Genomic DNA, 18,776 nt, shown 5'->3' with positions numbered 1-18,776 from the left:
GTCCCACAATATACTTTGGAAAGAGCTTATTAGTGAGATCAATTCAACTTCCGATAAATTGTTGGAAAGCAGTCAATCAAACTGCAAAATAGGAAGAAAACCTACAAACTTATTAACTGAAATGTTATGAAACAGTATGTTGCAGAAAATATTTCTGCATTAAATGAATAACTGGGCTGGGCGTGGTGGCTCACGCCTACAATCCCAGCACTTTGGGAGGCCAAGGTAGGCTGATCACCTGAGGTCAGCAGTTTGAGACCAGCCTGGGCAACAAGGCGAAACCCTGTCTCTACTAAAAATACAAAATTAGTTGGGTGTGGTGGGGCACGCCTGTAATCCCAGCTACTTGGGAGGCTGAGGCAGGAGAATTGCTTGAACCCGGGTGGTGGAGGTTGTAGTCAGCTGAAATTGCCCCCACTGCACTCCAGCCTGGGTGACAAGAAGAGTGAAACTCCATCTCAAAAAAAAAAAAAAAAGAAGAGTAACTGTATTAGATTCTCCCAAAGCCCCATCTCATTGTATAATTATTATTAAAATAAATATTTAAATAGCAACAACATTAGAGGATAAGCACTTTACCTAAATTATCTCAAATAATCATCCCAAGAATCCTGTGGTGTAGGTACTATTATCCCCTTTGAACAGACAAAAAAAACTGAAATGCAGACAGGTAAACTTGCCCAGAGTCACACAGCTAGTAGTAAATGGAGAAGGTAAGACCCAGATCCAATTGGCGCATGATTTTTTAACGCACTGAAAAGGGGACATACAATCAAAAGGATACAGTTTCTTGAGGCAGGGAATCTAGACAAGTGGCCACTGGTGGGGGAAAGGACCGCAGGCTTGGGGTTGGGAGCAGCTGCTCTGATTCTAGTTGAGGATTCCCAGTCCTTTGAAAACAGAACGGCTTCACAGGATGCCAAAGCATGATGGAAATTTCCGATGAAAACAATCTACTCTTTTTGCTCCAGGCAATAATGAGCTGAGCTCCCCACTAGGATGAAGTTCCCCTCATACATTTCCAGTGTAACTCATAACTTGGCATTCTGGTTTAGACCAGATTCAAACAAGCTTCAGAGCACTTACTGCTGAGAATGGGGACTTGGACTAAGGAAAATACTGCATAAAGTCGCAGGCATGTCTTACCCTCAGGCAGCTCACTCCTTTGCCCAATTCAGAGAGAATCAGCAATTTCCCGAGTTTGCTAGGCTAGCCCTAGAGAGGGACTTCAGTTTTCCTAGGTGTCTCCTGGCTTTTAGAGGGTGCCAGCTACTCACCTTGAGGTTATAAAAGATTTGTATAGTTTTTATGACAACATTTCAGGAAGAAGCAATAAAACATCTTGAAGACAGAACTGTCTTTTTAAAATTTGCCCAGAATTACCATACCAGTAATTCTAGCAGTTGAGCAAAGGACAGTACCAGCAAAGGACAGTATAAAGGGGAAAGGTACAGAGAAGAAGCAAGACTTATAAAATTATGCTTATAAAAATTAGACTAATAGGCCAGGTGTGGTGGGTCACACCTGTAATCCCAGCACTTTGGGAGGCCGAGGCAGGCAGATCATGAGGTCAGGAGTTTGAGGCCAGCCTGGCCAACATAGTGAAACGCCGTCTCTACTAAAAATTTAAAAATTGGCCAGGCATAGTGGTGGGCGCCTGTAATCCCAGATACTTGGGAGGCTGAGGCAGGAGAATCGCTTGAACCCAGGAGGTGGAAGTTGCCGTTAGCCGAGATTGCGCCATTGCACTCCAGCCTAGGCGACAGAGTGAGACTCTGTCTAAAAAAACAAACAAAGAAACAAAAAAGATGAATAAAGTTATGGGACATGTGCCACAACATACATTCTAACTATAGATCTTCTTTCTGAATTTTATATTACATCATGGGTTATCCTATTAGAATAATGCTAGCTACAGTAATAAATAACCCCAAAATTTCAGTGGCTTAACATGGAAGGAATTTTTTGTTGTTGCTGCTAATTTAAAAGATGAGTGTGAGTGTTCATTAGCAGGTAGCTTTCCACCAGGTAGTCATTTAGGAGCCCAGGTTCCTTCCCCTTTGCCATCCCCTTGGTCTAGAGCCTTGAAGGAGGAAAAGGCACAACTGCATCTCAGCCATCTTCCCAGATGTGACCCATATCCCCTCCACTCACATTCTATTGATAAGAATTAGACTCAGAGCTTCACCTGGCTGCAAGGAGGCTGGGAAATGCAGTCCCTGACTGAGAGCCACTTCCCAAGAAGGACACTACAGAACAGCAAGTATCAATTTGATGGAAAGTTACCCACCTCTACCCATTACAACATGGGTATCATATAAACCAGCAGGTCCCAAACCCCTGGCCACGGACCGGTACTGGTCCATGGTCTGTTAGGAACTGGGCCACACAGTAGGAGGGGAGCGGAAGGTGAGTGAGCATTTCTGCCTCAGCTCTACCTCCTATGCAATCAGCAGTGGCATTAGGAGATTAGATTCTCATAGGAGTGTGAACCCTATTGTAAACTGCACAAGCAAGGGTTCTAGGTTGTGTGCTCCTTACGAGACTCTAATGCCTGATGATTTGAGGTGGAACAGTTTCATCCTGAAACCATCCTACCCTCCCACCTTCCCATGGAAAAACTGTCTTCCATGAAACTGGTCCCTGGTGCCAAAAGGGTTGGGGACCACTGATAAAAACTACAGGGGCAAATATATATAGCGGGAGAGACAAAACTTAATAGTTCAGGTGAATGACCTTATGTCTCATCCCAGAGGCAATTCAGTTCCAATTTGACAGAGGAACAGTAAGGCTGGAACCCCAAAAGTATCCCTTTCTCAGAGAACTTTGCCCTCAGGCTCTAGGTTTGGCTCTGAGACTTTCCTCATCAACAAGTCCCTTTATGTTTTTGGCCAGAGTAGTGGGCCCTGAGGAAAAGATGTCTCCATAAGAACTAAAATGTAAATCATAAGAGGACTTATAAATCATTAAAAGCCAAGATTTTTGGCTTTGGAACTATAGCATGTCTTGGTGAAATATATAAAATCTTCTCTAAATTTCAGGATTCTGTTTTCAGAGGACTAAGAAAGGGCATTAAAAATCTGGACCTTAGGCCTGGTGTGGTGGCTCATGCCTGTAATCCCAGCACTTTAGGAGGCAGAGGCGGGTGGATCACTTGAGGTCAGGAGTTGGAGACCAGCCTGGCCAAAATGGTGAAACCCCATCTCTACTAATAATACAAAAATTAGCCAGGCATGGTCGTGGGCACATGTAATCCCAGCTACTTGGGAGGCTGAGGCAAGAGAATTGCTTGAACCTGGAAGGTGGAGGTTGCAGTGAGCCAGCATCATGCCACTGCACACTGGCCTGGGCAACATGGTGAGACTCCATCTCAAAAACAAAAAAAAAATGTGGACCTCAACAAAGAGAGGAGGAAGAAAATAAAAGGAATAAATTGACAATTAGACTATTTTACTTCTATCCAAACTTTCTAGAATCATTTATTCATGATTTTCTTTATTTTCAACATTTAAGAAAACCATGTTTGTATGTAAAAAAGATTCAAGTATAAATTGGCTAAGCTAAAGAAAATAATTAAATGCTTTCCAAATGATTGGAGTGAATTTCCAGCTTACAGACCATGCTAACACTTGAACTAGCTGCCTATGTTATATAGCATTATAAAACTCTTTACATCTACATACATTTTTGATATTAAATCTTAAGTCTCAAAATTCTAAAGAAACTTACCATAGAGAACATTTAGCTTTGCTTATAAGGAGGCCAAGTACCTGGAAATCAATTTAGTTGGAAAAAGACACTGACTGAAAATGAATAGCTCTTATTTCAAATCCTGGTTCTTCTACCCCTGAGAAATAACCTAGAACAACCAACTGTACCTCAACCCTTGACTTCAATTTGAAATGAAGATGTTGACTCAAAACTCCAATTAGTAGGGAACCATAGTTCATAAATTCTACATAGTTCATAAATACATGGTATTATATTTTTTGTTTTGGTAGAGGCCAAATGGTGTAGCCTTACAATTAATTCTGCTGAAAACTAAGTTACCCATTTGGAAATATTTTTTGGAACTCTGTCCTTGTGCTTGTTTCAAGGAAAATTCGGAGGGTAATTTAAATAATCAGTCACCACAGAAACAGTACAGCCATGTGAACATTGTAAATTCATTTAAAGACATATTTTCTTACATCATAAACCAAGAAATCTTATTGTAAATTTCAAATTGTGGTGGTGTGAGAAGAGGTTAAGAAGTAGAGGTTGACCTGTAATCCCAGCACTTTGGGAGGCCGAGGCGGGTGGATCACGAGGTCAGGAGACCATCCTGGCTAACATGGTGAAACCCCGTCTCTACTAAAACAAAACAAACCAAAACAAAAATTAGCTGGGCATGGTGGTGGACGCCTGTAGTCCCAGCTACTAGGGAGGCTGAGGCAGAAGAATGGCGTGAACCCGGGAGGCGGAGCTTGCAGTGAGCCGAGATCACGCCACTACACGCCAGCCCGGGTAACAGAGCAAGACTCCGTCTAAACAAACAAACAAACAAACAAACAAAAAAGAAGTAGAGGTTGAATATTTTCATGGCAACCACTGGATGGCAATAGACACAATAGACATTAACGGTGAGTGGGGACAATCAATACAAAAGCAACTTTCTGCTTTACTTGACTTTTTCCGCATTTTCCGAAGTAGAATCAAACTGAGCTTCTAGAGATGTTAGGGAGAGGTAAACAAGAGTGAATTCGGAAGTGAAAGAATTAGGTTTTGGGACACATACTCTGCTTTTTCAAGTGCTTTGTAGGCAGACAAATCTCTCAAGATTTCAGTGCTCAGTCAAGAGTTTTAAGAAAATGAAGTGACTGCCAGAAGGGAAGAGTTAAGCCAGAATGTTATATTTACCAGAATATGCAACTTTGAACTGGATTACTATTAGTGGTAGTGAAATGTTTGATCTTGTTTAATAAAGTCATGCTGGTTGCTCCTGATTTGTGCGTGGAAGACTACAACTCAACCCCACTCCTCTCCCTCTCCTGCTACAAATTTTCCAGGCTATGAACAGAGATCACCCAGAGGACTCCTCTGACCCAGGAGATCCCAAACTACTGAAACAACAAATGGTTAGCTCCTCTGTGTCCCCACCATATACTGTTGGGGCCTTTGCTCTAGTGGCATTGTGGGGTGGAGAGATGTTAGGTGGCATCCCCTGGAGTGAGCTGGCAAGACCAGGCTGTGTTTACATGATCTCCCCTTCACTCTCCCATAAGGAGGTGGAAGTCTAGAAGTGTAAACAGTACACATTTCACTCTAAATTCTATTTACCCACAAGAACCATTTTAACTAACATCTAAGCCTAAACAGAAAATCCAACTGGCCTTGGAAAAAGTTAAGTCACTGGAGGAAAAACCTGCCAAAGATTACTCTGAGGACGTTGAGAGATCAGCCCTGACATAGTCCCTAGAGTAATGATTCTTAAGTTCTCTGCCTACAATTAACTGGGGAGCTACTTAATGAAGCAGATGCATTAGCCCCTCCCTAGGAAATCCTGGGGTGGGCCCAGGAATTCTGTATTTCAACAAACTGCTTCTGATATAAATGGTCTACCAACTACCCTTTGAGAAACACTATCTAAAAAAACTGAACAGTTCCACTGAGCCCCTAATCTGCTCTTCCTGCCACTCACACCCACTTCCACAAGGAGAGAGAAAAGTCCTGGATCGATGCTTTGCCTGGCCAAGAGGACCACCATTTCAACCTAGGTCACTTAAAACCCAGGAGCGCCATTACAGAGATGGGGCAACTTAGGAATCTCTGAGTAAATCACCAAGAGAGACCATGGCCAACTGCAGTCTTGAGCTGAAGTAACCAGACTGAGTAGTGTGCTTGCCCCAAGTTGAAGCCCCAGTTTGAGTATCTACTTTAAAGTTGCCTTCGCTCTAACTTTAGCCTCTGCTCTCTGACAGGCTGCTGACTTTTCCTTGCCTGTTAGTATAATTTTGATTCATATTTGGGATGTTCTTTAGACTTTCTGAAGCTTTTGTGATTTCTTGGCCCTAGGCAAGCATGTATCTAACTCTAAATAACCAACTTGCTTGACCATAATCCCTACCTATCTCACTAGGGGTCTTATTTAACCTCCACAGGTACCATATTGGACCATTCCAGCTCCAGTTTCAGCCACCCGAACATCACCATCACCTAAATACATTAAACCCATTGCTTGGCCAGGGAAATACTCTAGATGTAGTGCTCAAATAGGGAGATCATTTCAGTGCTATCATAATTCAAATGGATAAGATTTTCGAAAAGCAGACACACAAAAATATGAGTTCAATGACTAATGAAGCAGCATCAGAGTTTGGGGTATTTTTCCCCATTGTAAATGGGGGTTAAAGTCACCCCTACCACCAATCCAAAGTATTGGTAGGTCCTATTAAGTCCATCTCCAAAACATATCTCAAATCCATCCATTCCCTCCATCTCCAATGCTACCACCTCTCCAAGTCATTGCCATCTCATGCCTGCAAGAGCTTCCTAATTTGTCTTCCCACTTCCATGCTTGCTTGTCCTCCTTCAGCTCTTTCTCCCTAGAGCAGCCAACGTGACCTCTAAAAACTGCAAAGGAGGTCATGTCACTTTCTAGTTTAAAAACCTTTCTGAGGCTTCTTAGTATGCTTAGGAAAGACCAAGCTTAGCACCATGGTGTGTGCATGGAAGGGCACTGCCAAACTTCTGCCTCCATTTCTTGCTATTCTTCCCCTTGCCTACCACATTCTAGCAACATCAACTTGTTTTCCATTTATAGAATACCCCCAGAACTTTCCTGTCTCTGGTCTTTGCATTTTCTATTGTCTGAAACTTACTTTAATCAGCTCTTGCCATAGCTGATTTTCTCAGTTTCCTCCTTCTCAGAGGCCTTCTCTCTGACCTTCCTAAGTGCCACCCACCACCAGGTACTCTCTTACACATCACTCTGTTGATTTTCTTCTTAATGTCTACTCCCTCCTCCACCAGAATGTAAGTCCCATGAGGGGTAGATTCAAGTCTGCTTTGCTAACCACTACATTTCTAGTGTCAGTCACTTCCTATGCCATATTGGTTGAATCAAAGGAAAGATGGATGTATGAATAGGTAAAGTATTGCTTTGGTGGGACTGGTATAACCTTGAGTGAAATTTATGTATTATATTTTTGTATTACAGGAGTGTTTTGTGGGGTCACAAAGATAGAATCTAGATGTGCAGAAACTATGTCTATGAGGGTCCCACCCAGACTTTAGAGGGAAGTAGGGTTAGCATTTGAGAGTAGAGAATCTCCTTGACTTCATGTTGCCTCTGAGAATTAGAAGTATCTGAATTATGTCCTCCAAACTCCATTATTTTAAGTGAGGTTGATCTATGTGAGGAACAGAGGAGAAAAGAGCCTGCATAGGGAATTAGGATTGCCATCTATTAATAAATAGGAGCATTATCTCTTGGAGGCATAAAAATGTTTGCTGCCTGGGAGTTCTCTCTCTACAGGCAAGTTTAAGGTTGACTTGATTCCATTTTAGGAGGTGATCAATGCCCTACTGCATGCCCAAACCAAATTTACTAGGAGGGTTTATTGTGTCTCAAAGATTTGGTATTAAAAGTATTACAAAGGTACAATAACCATTTTAGATCTTTATACACATCTTGGAATTGAAGTGGTAAGAATACCTGTCCCTAGAAATAATAAGTGCTGGGGCCACCAAGATTGGCGGCAATATCTATCCAAGGCTGAGAAGGAAACCCCACCACTCAGTGAAGCCACCATTAAAAAAAAACCCAGATCAATATGCAATTGGAACAGAGCTAATTTTGTGACAGCTTCAGAAGGAAAAGCCATGAATTCAGCTGGCTGCTGGCAGCCTCATCCAGGGTTGCCTAGACCAGAAGAGCTCCTTCTATCACTGGGCAAAGTTTCACAAAAGTAGCTTAGTGGCTTTCAATAGTCTAAGGTGGGCTGGTTGCAGTGGCTCAGGCCTGTAATTCCAACATTTTGGGAGGCCGAGGTGGGCAGATCACTTGAGGCCAGGAGTTCAAGACCAGCCTGGCCAACACAGCGAAACCCTGTCTCTACCAAAAAAATACAAAAATTAGCCAGGCATGGTGGTGCACACCTGTAGTCCCAACTACTCAGTAGGCTGAAGCAGGAGAATCGCTTGACCCTGGGAGCAGAGGTTGCAGTGAGCTGAGATCGTGCCACTGCACTCCAGCCTGAGTGACAGAGTGAGACCCTGTCTAAAAAAAAAAAAATAGTCTAAGGTGGAAAATCAATGTCTCCATCTAAGTATTTCCATGGCATAGCATACACCAACACAGGAGTCACAGTTTATCCAGCAGTTACTGGTCCATCTTGTTGAAAGCTGACAAAGAACAGCAGCTTCAGTGGAGGGGCACAGAGCTCAAGTGGAATCTAATATCTGTACCATGAAAGAAAGAGACTTTCCAAGAATTTTCACAGCCTGGTATATTAATACAGTGTCATGACAGTGAATACATACAGGACTAGGGTATAATGACTTTTTTTTTTTTTTTTTTTTTTTTTTTTTTAGAATTATGAGAAGAAAGTACATGGGTCACACTTATTTTGGTTCCCTCCCAAATATTTCAGGACAGAAGTAATATCTAGTATAATAATGAAAAGTAATAACAAACATCATAAATGCTGGACAGATGAAAATCTATTCTATTTGAGAAGACCTCCATCTGGTAGCCATCCCACGAATCACCCCTCCAAGGGAAAGACAGGCTTTTCCCTGCCACAAGGGGCTGAGCCCTCCAGGCTCAAGCTGCTGTAACTGCTATACACAGAGGAGGCCATGGGTGAGGAGGCTGCAGAGGCCTGCCTCCCAGGGCATGGACAGGTACCTCTCTAACAGAAAGAGATAGAAACAGCTGAGTCCCCCTCAGTATCTTTAATTTAAAAGCATGATATGTCTAAGGCATGCTCACCAACATGTTTTCTTAGAAGGTCTGGGCTGCTTAGCTCATCTGTTTACAATAGAAATTCTCAAGCTTCAGTATCATTATTAAAAGTGCAGATCTATGCCTCAGCCAATTCTCATTCCGTAGTTTTGAGGTGGGGGTAGAGTGAGAATCTGAATTCTGAACAAGCACTCCAAAAGGTTCTGAGGTACCTGGTCCCCAAGCAACACTTAAGTCCATGCCAGATTAAAGAAATATTTCTCAACCTGGGTCACTGGTTGCATACTTTAGGGTTCCAAAAAGAGAATTTTTACATTTTTGTATTTTTATTTTGATAATAGTTTTTCAAATAGTAAGAACATTCTGGATCATTTGGGTGATAATTTTATAACCAAACACTACTGCAAGACTTCCACTGAAGTATTTATAGTCAGGTCAGCACTGAGTAACTTTAACTTTGCCTCAGGCTAATGAGTCTTTACTTGGATCCAGACTTAGTTCTTTTAAATTATTTTGTTGCTCTCCGATGGATGGATGAATGAAAATTCATTTTACTCAACTCCCTGTTGGTAGTGTTTTTTCCAACTTTCTCATTACTATGAAAAATGCTGTAGGAAAGATATTCACATGTATCTTTCTGACTCTATTTACACAGGTGTATAATTTATATATTTTTGCCCACCTGCTATAGCATTTCTATGGGATAAATTCCTAACAGTATTCAAAAGGTATGAGAACTTAGAACTGTAAGAGGGTTAGAGTCCTGGAGGTTGAGTGTTCATCACCTCATTTGCTCATGAAGGGAACAGAGGAAGGAAAAGAGCAAATTTTGACAAATTAACATGGACAGACTGAATTTGGGAGGTCTATGGAATGTCCAATACACAGTGAGGGAAATCGGCCTGGAGTTTAGAAAAGAGGACTTCTTCAAAGCAAGAGATTTGAGAAGTGTCACACATAAGGCAGTGCCTGAAAACCTGCATGGGTGACAGCAGCCTTGACAGCAAGGATATGCGGGAGGAAGAAAGACAAGGACAGAACTCAGGGACAACACAGAGGAACTGGAAGGGAGGTAGCAAAAGAGATTAGAAAAGAGGTCAGAGAGTAAGAGGAGAACCAAAAAAGAGAAACATCAGTACGATAAGGGAGAAAAAGTTCTGAGAAGGAGTGAACAATTTCCATTACAAAATGGGGAGGCGGAGGCGCGGTGGCTCAAACCTATAATCAGCAGCAGGAGGGAGGCGAAAGTGGTAGGATCAAGAGGTCAGGAGGATGAGACCATGCTGGCTGCTGGTGAGAGCGTCTCTCCCGCCAGGAAGAGGCGTGAGGTGGCGGGGCTGTAGTCAACTACTGGAGAGCTAAGCCCGAGAGTCGCGTGAACCAGGAGAGAAGCGGAGCTTACAGTGAGCTGAGATCAGCCCTGCTCCAGCCTAGGCGACAGAGGCAGAGACTCCGTCTCAAAAAAAAAAAAAAAAAAAAGAAATAAGTTACAAGCGGTGCTTCAATATAATGTTACTTTTTCAGTGAAAAACTATATATGCCTGAATACTTAAAGAAATTCTCTGAAAAGAACAAGAACAATAAAAAAAAACAAAAGTAATGCTACAAAGGCCTGTAGTGATGTCTGAGAATTAGGGATGGGAGAGTTGGAAGTAAAGGAGCACCAACTGTCTTTCTTTTATTTTACTCAGACTGGAGTGCAGTGGTATGATCATAGCTCACTGCAGGCCCGACCTCCTGGGCTCAAGTGATCCTCCCATATCAGCCACCTGAGAATCCGGGACTACCGGCCTGCACCACCACACCCAACTAATTTTTGTGTTTTTTGTAGAGATGGAGTTTCATCATGTTGCCCAGTCTGGTCTTGAACTCCTGGGCTCAAGGGATTCACCTGCCTTGGCCTCCCAAAGTGCTGGGGCTACAGGTGTGGGCCACCATGCCCAGACTCTTTAACTTTGAATTTTGTGCCATTTCGTACAGCTTGAATTTATTACAACAAATATACATTACTTTATTATTAACGTTTTAAGGACTGATCATCAGTATGATATTAGATTACAAGAGAAAACAAGAAAGATGAGACTGAAGAGAGGCCATTTGTTTGGCAAGAAGAGAGTCGGTTTCAGGTAGGAATATGAAAGCAGACTGCCATCATCTAAAACCCTGCTTCCCTGGCTGGGCGCGGTGGCTCACACCTGTAATCCCAGCACTTTGAGAGGCCGAGGTGAGCGGATCACGAGGTCAGGAGATCGAGACCATCCTGGCTAACATGGTGAAATCCCGTCTCTACTAAAAAAAAAAATACAAAAAATTAGCCGGGCATGGTGGCAGGCGCCTGTAGTCCCAGCTACTCTGGAGGCTGAGGCAGGAGAATGGCATGAACCAGGGAGGCGGAGCTTGCAGTGAGCCAAGATGCGCCACTGTACTCCAGCCTGGGCAACAGAGTGGGACTCCATCTCAAAAACAAAAACAAAAACAACAAACAAAAAAACCCTGTTTCCCAAGTTTCAAAGTGTGTAAGAATCACATATGCACTTATGCACAGGGGATCTTGATTCAGTAGGTCTTGGAAGGAGCCTGAGATTCCCCACTTCTAACAACATCCCACATGATATCAACGTGGCTGGTCCAAGCCACACACTTACGAGTTGCATGATAAGTAATCAGAATGCAGGAAACAAGCTCAAGGGCAAAGATACCAAGATTTCCCAAAGGGTGTTCCCCTGGAATATGAACCCAATGGCACACTCTAATAAAAAATATTCTACAATCAACCAGGTTTGGTAAATATCACATACCTATCCTGATTAATCACACTGGGTATTAGCACTTTTATGAGAATTTTTAAATTAGGTTTTTACTTGGACATTCCTAACAGTTATGGCCAACCTTGTAGAAAGTAAAACATATCTACCTGCTTTAGAATCTAATGTTTATAACAGGTCATCCTAGAAGGTGTTGGGGAGCAGAAATACAGGGCAGCAAGAGCTCAGGGGTATACAAGGACGAAAACTGAAGCATGAAGAAAGAACTGTATTTTGTCTCCAGTGCAGTAACTGCAGAGGTCTCTGAAAGGTGAGAAAGCTCCAAAAGCAGGCCTTGTTAGAGCCCGTGCAGCAGTTACCCTGGTGCTCCTCCTTGGTGCATGCAATGATGCTATCAAATATTTGTCAAACCTTATCCTAAATATTATTCTAAATATTTCTAGGCTCTTCTGAAACCCTGTCCAGCATCAGCAGGATGGCTTATCCCCTGGATACTTGTGAATGCATAAACTTAAATGCGTGCATACCGCCAGAAGCTTCAGTGGATAAGAGCAGGAAACCACAGAAGCTGATCTGACCTCACTGCTGCCGGGAACCAAGCTTGGCATGAGCACAAACCTGCTGTCCACCAACAGTGATTAAGAATAGCCTGGGGCTGGGCACGGTGGCTCACACCTGTAATCCCAGCACTTTGGGAGGCCAAGGCAGGCGGATCACCTAAGGTCACATTCAGTGAGCCACGATCATGCCATTGCACTCCAGCCTGGGCAATAAAAGCAAAACTCTGTCAAAAAAAAAAAAAAAAAAAAAACCCAGCCTCGGGGAGGCTGGGCAGCACTGATCCTTTCTCACCTGCTGAGACAGAGCAAGTGAGACCAAAAAGAACCTCAGAGCTCAAATTGCCTGCTGGCATTGTTGAATCACCTGCCCAGGACCTCCAGTTCTTGGCTGCCTCAGAATGGCCTTTTAGACTCTTCATAGATAGTGCAGTGGAGCAGTGAGTTTCAGTGGGAGACTAGATTTCAAAGGACCCCACAGTGCAGAAGAGAGTGGAGATTATTCACCCTGGCATGCCTTCATCTTTTGAAAAGGCTGCCACTCCCTCCTCTCTACCTTCTAAACTTGGCAGCACAGGGTCCAAGCCATATGGGGCAACTTTTACAGAGATTCAAATGACACCAAATTGGCCATAAAAGATACTCTGAAGCCTTTGCATTCACAGCTGCAGTTTTCCATCTCCTCACCTCTTCATCAGGCGTCTGGTCAGTCCGTGCCAGCTGTTGTCCTTGTCTCTCAATAGGCATGCAAAGTTCCCTTTTCTCTTTAGCTCTCAGATTTATTTACTTTTGAGAATAAACATATTTGAACTGTGTACATGGGGACTATCTCAGGAACATTAGTTAGGGGATAAAATGGAGACACATGCTTGTTACAGTACAGTGACATGAACACATGCTCAGCATGACTCAAGCTTGACTGTTTTGGGGCCCCAAGGGGCTGAAGGTTGTTCATGTTAATACTGTTTCCTGTGGTTCCCTGCAAGCTGCAGGGTCTTTTCCTACCATGTCAGGAGAGTAGCAAAAAAAATCCAAAATGGTTTTAATATTGACCCAACAAACACATTCCCACCGTTACATCTGTCTTCAAATATCTTCCCTACCTATCACACACACGAAATATGCTTTCAGCTCTTTAAGAAGAGTTATTTGGGAAATCAAGAGTCAATTATATCAGCCCCCACACCATGCCACGTGTCTGAGCCACAGCAACCATGTATCTTTTTATTTCAGTCCTCTAGGTTCCTCCATTCTATTCCAATGTGTTAATTTTAAAGAATTTAGCAGCTAGCTTCCAATTTAAATAACGAGAAAGATTTTTGTCCTCTATTTTTATATGAAGCACTTTAACTGCTGCTAACATCATTGAAGTTAGCAGAGGCACAGGAAAGAGGGTGTACCCTTGAAATCACTTATCTCCAAAAGGCGAAGGCAAATAAAGCACTTCTAAAGGAAGCACTACCCCTCAGCTGAGCCCCAGCTCAGCTGAAAAGTAGAAGAGAGGGGTGGGAGGGACCTTGAATACAGTTGTTAGGGTTTGTTTTAAAGTCCTACCTGAGTGTTCTCTCCCCAGGAACTGGGTAGAAGTTCTCTAACCTCACCCATTAACAAAAATAGAATGAGCAGGACCTCACTTAGTCATGTGACTCTAATTCCTTTCTTGAATTCCATAAGACAACTGCAATCAGGTGTGGTGAACAATTTTTGGGGAAGAATCTCTTGTACACATATAGTGTCTGGAAAACAAATAATGACTTCCATTTTTTCTTGCGTTTGAAGACTCACCTCAAAATTTTTCATAGGGAGAACATAATGACCACATTAAATTCATTCTAAGTAAAAGAGACTTTAAAAATGAATGAATCACCTTCAGTCTTGCTTAGGGACAAGAGAAAACTCTGGACCCAACTGTGGTCTCTGTCTTGCCTGACTCACTGGGACACAAAAACCTTATCAAGGTCCAAATCCCTTGCCCTTGGGTAAGAGAAAGGATGGAGCTGAGCTCCACTTTGCACACTTAAGAAACAGGCCTGACTGGCAAAATAGAACATGCTAGTGGTGGGTTCCAGCACCTACAGAGACTGAGCAGGGGGACTGGAGTGGAGTCTGGACAATAACAAGAAAAGCATCGCTTTCCTGGGGAAGGAAATCCAGTCCTGGAATGGAAAGACAGGCGCATGTACTCCATTCAGGAGATCCTGGAGTGAACACAAAACCGCTCATTATTAGGGAGGCTCGGTTCAGCCAGTCCTGAGTCGCCCTGAGCATGTGGTTCTGCCACCGACTTCTGTCCCAGCTGCAAATCTGAATTCTCTCATCTCCTCCCATCCCCTTTGGAACTCTTCTCTGGTCAACTGTTTGATCAGCATGGGGATGACTCCGGGGCTGAGCCAGAACCACCCCTGCTGAATGCTCAGAGCACCCAGAGGGAGGACACTAACCAAGCATCCCTGTTGCAGTCGGATCCTTTACCTTTTTGCCTATTGAGGAACAGCAGTGGGGGCAGAGGGCCAGGACCTAGAGGCCCAGAGCCCTTTGTGGCCACAGGACTTTGGCTGGAACTTGCATCTTCCTCAGGCTTCCGTGGCAACATGGGCGTCTCAGGTTCCAGGACTCCGTCTCCAGGGGGCAGCTCGGGGACAGGCTGGGGCTCAGCTGAGGGGTAGTCCAGGAAAGAACCCGGCTCGGCCAGGCCCCGCCGGCTGGGCGCACGCTCCTCGGCCCGGACCCCTGTCTCCTCCCGGATGGCGTCCAGGGCGCCGGGCTTCATCGGGGGTGAGTCCTGCTCCCGCTTGGGGCTCTCCTCCGAGGCCGAGGAGGCATCGCACGACTCGATGATGAGCTCGCTGTCCAGCTCGGCCTCGCGCTCCTCCCTCAGGATGCTGTACTGGATGGATGGCGAGGCGGGCGAGGGCGGTGGGCCGCCCACGTGGCCAAAGCTCACGTAGCCCGAGGGCAGCGCGTCCTCCGCGGCCATGGGGTCCTCGGACACCAGCTCGATCTCTGAATCCCCCGATTCTGCGCTGCTAGCCTCGTGGTCCAGCGGGCTGGGGATGGTTGGTGGTCCGGACCTGGCCTTGACCTCGGGCCTGTCGGCCAGCTGGCCCACCGGCCGTGGGCTCTCGGTGGTTTCATATGATAATCCCTTTGCTTCTTTGATGGCGATGATCAGCTCATCCTCGGAGATGCTGCCTTTCCCCTGGGATTCTGCAGCAGATGGTTCTGTCGTCCCACAGAGCGAAGGAGAGCCAGGGAGGCACACACACGGACAGACAGATGGACAGAGAGAGGAGGGATAAAACAAAATTCCATTAGGGGAGATGTTTTGTCATTGCTTGAGAAACACATATCTCATTAGCACAAAAATAATCTGTTTCCAGGGCTATGCTGGAAAGACAGGCCACCTGAAGTAAAAGGCTAATTACTGTTATGGCCCAATTAATCAGTGTTTTACAGACCTATCTATCTTCAGCTAGCTATTTTAAAAAATGACCCAGCAATATCTTAGCAACAGAATCTCAGTTGGTTTTCCTGTTTCAATGCAGAGAAGATTATACAAGTCATCGTTTTAATTTCTGATTCATTCTCTCAGGGAACTTTTTCAATTTCACAGATTTTATCAGATAATCTGATGTATACAGCTCTCTAATTGGGCCCACCAATATCAACAAATCTGAAAATCATCTATTATTCCCTGTCCATTGCTGTTTACATCCTCTCCTTTAGCAAGACAAAGACAGGTAATTTTGAGCCTTGGATACAACTTGACTTCTGAGCTTTATATTTCCCATAAGAATCAGTATTTTTTTTTTTTTTTTGCCACTAAGTGGAGCAATGTAAGAGATCACTTCTGCCAATTCCACCAAGCAGGCTGTGCAGATTGCCATAATGGACTATCCTGCAAGGCTTCCCATAGTGGCAGCCCACTGTATTCTTTCCCTTTCTTCTCTCTTCACTTCCTCTCAAGAAGAACAAAACCTGAGAGTCACTCCTGGACCCCTGGATGAATGCCTGCCTTCTGCCTGATGTTTATCCAGATGGCCTAAAGGCTACACTGGCAATCTTGCTGAGCTTTCTCTCCCGTAGATGAGACGACCTGGGATCACCATGACAACAGTGTTCAAGAGCTTTGTTTTCCCTTGCCATACAGAAGGGCTTTATTTCAGAATATCTTAGTGAGATCTGGTCCTTTTGTTAGCAATAACTAGTTGCATTTATCCAAAGCTTTGAGGGACCTGTGGCTTTAGGACTGTGGGAGAACACCAATGGATAAAACATTTTAGATTTTCCTAATTCTTTATGAATCAGAATTGATTTTATTCTTTATCCATATTCATTCATCTGTTATTTATTGAGAACCTAATATGTGTTAGGCCCTTTTCTACACACTTGGGATATATTAGTGAATGAAACAGGTAACAAAGTCTCTGCTTATACTCTAGTGGAGGGAACACAATATACAAACAATATATATAGTAAATAAGTAAAGTATATAGTATGTTAGAAGATGTTAAGTGCCCAGGAAAAAAGTAGAGTAGGGTAAGGGAAACACAAGTTCTGGGTCAGGGTGGAGATGAGTTTGCAATTTTAAACAGGGGAGTCCGTATAGGCCTCATTGAGAAAGTAACCTACATTTAACACTTGAAGCAGGTGAGAGAGTGACTCATGAAGATATCCAGAGGAAAAGCACGCCATGCAGAGGAAACATATAGTGCAAAAGCTCAGAGGTGGGAGCTGCCCTGATTCCCAGGTATCATAAGCAGGCCATTGTGTCTGGGCAAAGTGAATGAGTTAAGAAATAGGAGATCAGTGACATGGGGAGTAGGGGCAGATCATGTAGGATCTCATAGGGCTTTTATTCTGAGTGAGATTAGAAGATATTGGAGGGCTTTAAGCAGAGGAAGGATATGATCTATGGGTTTCCCCCCTTTTTTTAGTAACTTAAAACAACAACTACTTCATTATCTCTCATATGATTCTTGTTTTTAAAAATTTATTTTATGATCCCCAACTCTATTTTTACAGGAGTTAGTTCCTTAATAAGTTGTACACGTAGTTGTTTGATACAATTTCAGACAGCGGAAAAGTGTAAAAGCTTCACCAGTTTACTTCTGAATGGTTGTCCAGAGCACTGAGAAAGAAGATAAGGAGTGGCGTAAATTAGGAAATGTTCTGTACCTCCAGAGCACTGCTAGTAGCAGCAGCATCTTCTGCTGGGTGCCAGGCATTTTACACATGGAACTTAGGGTCTAGGGACAATAGATTAAGCTACTTGTCCAAGGTCACTGTAGTGGTTTTCTCTCTTTGCCCGCTTGGATCCATTCCTTTCTCTGCCCTCTCCTATGCTCTGAGAGGCTGACCTATATAGAAGGCATACCCAGGATTTCTGTCCCTCTGGTTCCTGCTTGTTTTTAGCCAATAGGAAGCCTGAGGGTTGGGATGAAGCAGATGTTGAGCTATTTATGCCCCCTGCTGCTTCTGAAGTTCCAGCTCTTAGCAGGCTTCAAGAATGCTGTTCCTTCCTCTTGGTCTTTAGGTCTAGGGGTAGTAACACCTCCCTAATGTTAAGGCTTTGGCATCATTTGTTGGTTTTCTTGGCCGTCTTTACACATCTGTAATTAGCCCCTTCTTTAAACTCTCTTCAGTCACAACCTTTGAGTGTGTCACTTTTTTCCTGCTAGGACCCTAGATGATATAACTAGATGGTTAGAAATTATTTGACCTGAATTTGAATGCATGTCTATTTCATGTGTTTTACACTATATCATGCTACATCTTTTTAAAAGGGGGATGCAGTCTGAGATGTGGCAAGTTATATTTTGGAACATGAGAAGCAGAGGAAAAGTGAACTGGATAACCACAAGCAAAATAATGAAATTAAACCCCTACCTCATGTCACATTTTAAAATTTCCTTCAAATGGGTCAGTAGCCTAAATATAAGAGCTAAAATCATAAAACTCTAGAAGAATACATAGAAGTAAATTTTCATGACCTTGGATTAGACAATCGTTTCACAGATATGACACCAAAAACAGAAGCAACAAAAGAAAAATTAATATACTGTGCTTTTGTGCTTCAGAGAATACCATAAAGAAAGTGAAAGCACAATCAATAGAACAGAGGAAAATATTTGCAAATCATATATCTGATAAGGGACTCATATCTAGAATATATAAAAAACTATTATGACTCAATCATAAAAGGCAAGCCAATTAAAAATGGGCAAAGAACTTCAATAGATAGATTTCCAAAGGCAATTTACAAATGGCCAAAATGCACATGAAAATATGCCCAACATCATTATTCACCAAAAAAATGCAAATCAAAACTACTGTGAGATACCACTTCATACCCACTAGGATGGCTATAATCAAAAAGTCAGATAAAAACAAGTTCTGGCAAAGATTTAGAGAAACTGGAACCTTTATGCACTGCTGGTGGGAATGAAAAATGTTGTAACTGCTTTGGACAAAAGCCTGGCAGCTCCTTAAACATTTAAACATAGA

General features: G+C 43.3%; 1 protein-coding gene across 1 annotated transcript in view; it reads right to left on the bottom strand.

Moving 5' to 3' along the window:
- RTN1 (reticulon 1) overlaps positions 1-18,776 on the bottom strand; it is a 282,573-nt gene that overhangs the window by 122,732 nt on the left and 141,065 nt on the right. The window contains exon 3 of the mRNA XM_003901882.5: positions 14,742-15,491. Coding sequence (XP_003901931.2) covers positions 14,742-15,491 — 750 coding nt within the window. The remainder of the gene's footprint in view (positions 1-14,741; positions 15,492-18,776) is intronic.

The sequence above is a fragment of the Papio anubis genome, chromosome 7 (genome assembly GCF_008728515.1).
Source record: "Papio anubis isolate 15944 chromosome 7, Panubis1.0, whole genome shotgun sequence".
NCBI classification, from domain to species: domain Eukaryota; kingdom Metazoa; phylum Chordata; class Mammalia; order Primates; family Cercopithecidae; genus Papio; species Papio anubis.
The sequence above is the reverse complement of the archived record's forward strand: the minus strand, read 5'-3'. Positions and strand labels throughout refer to the sequence as shown.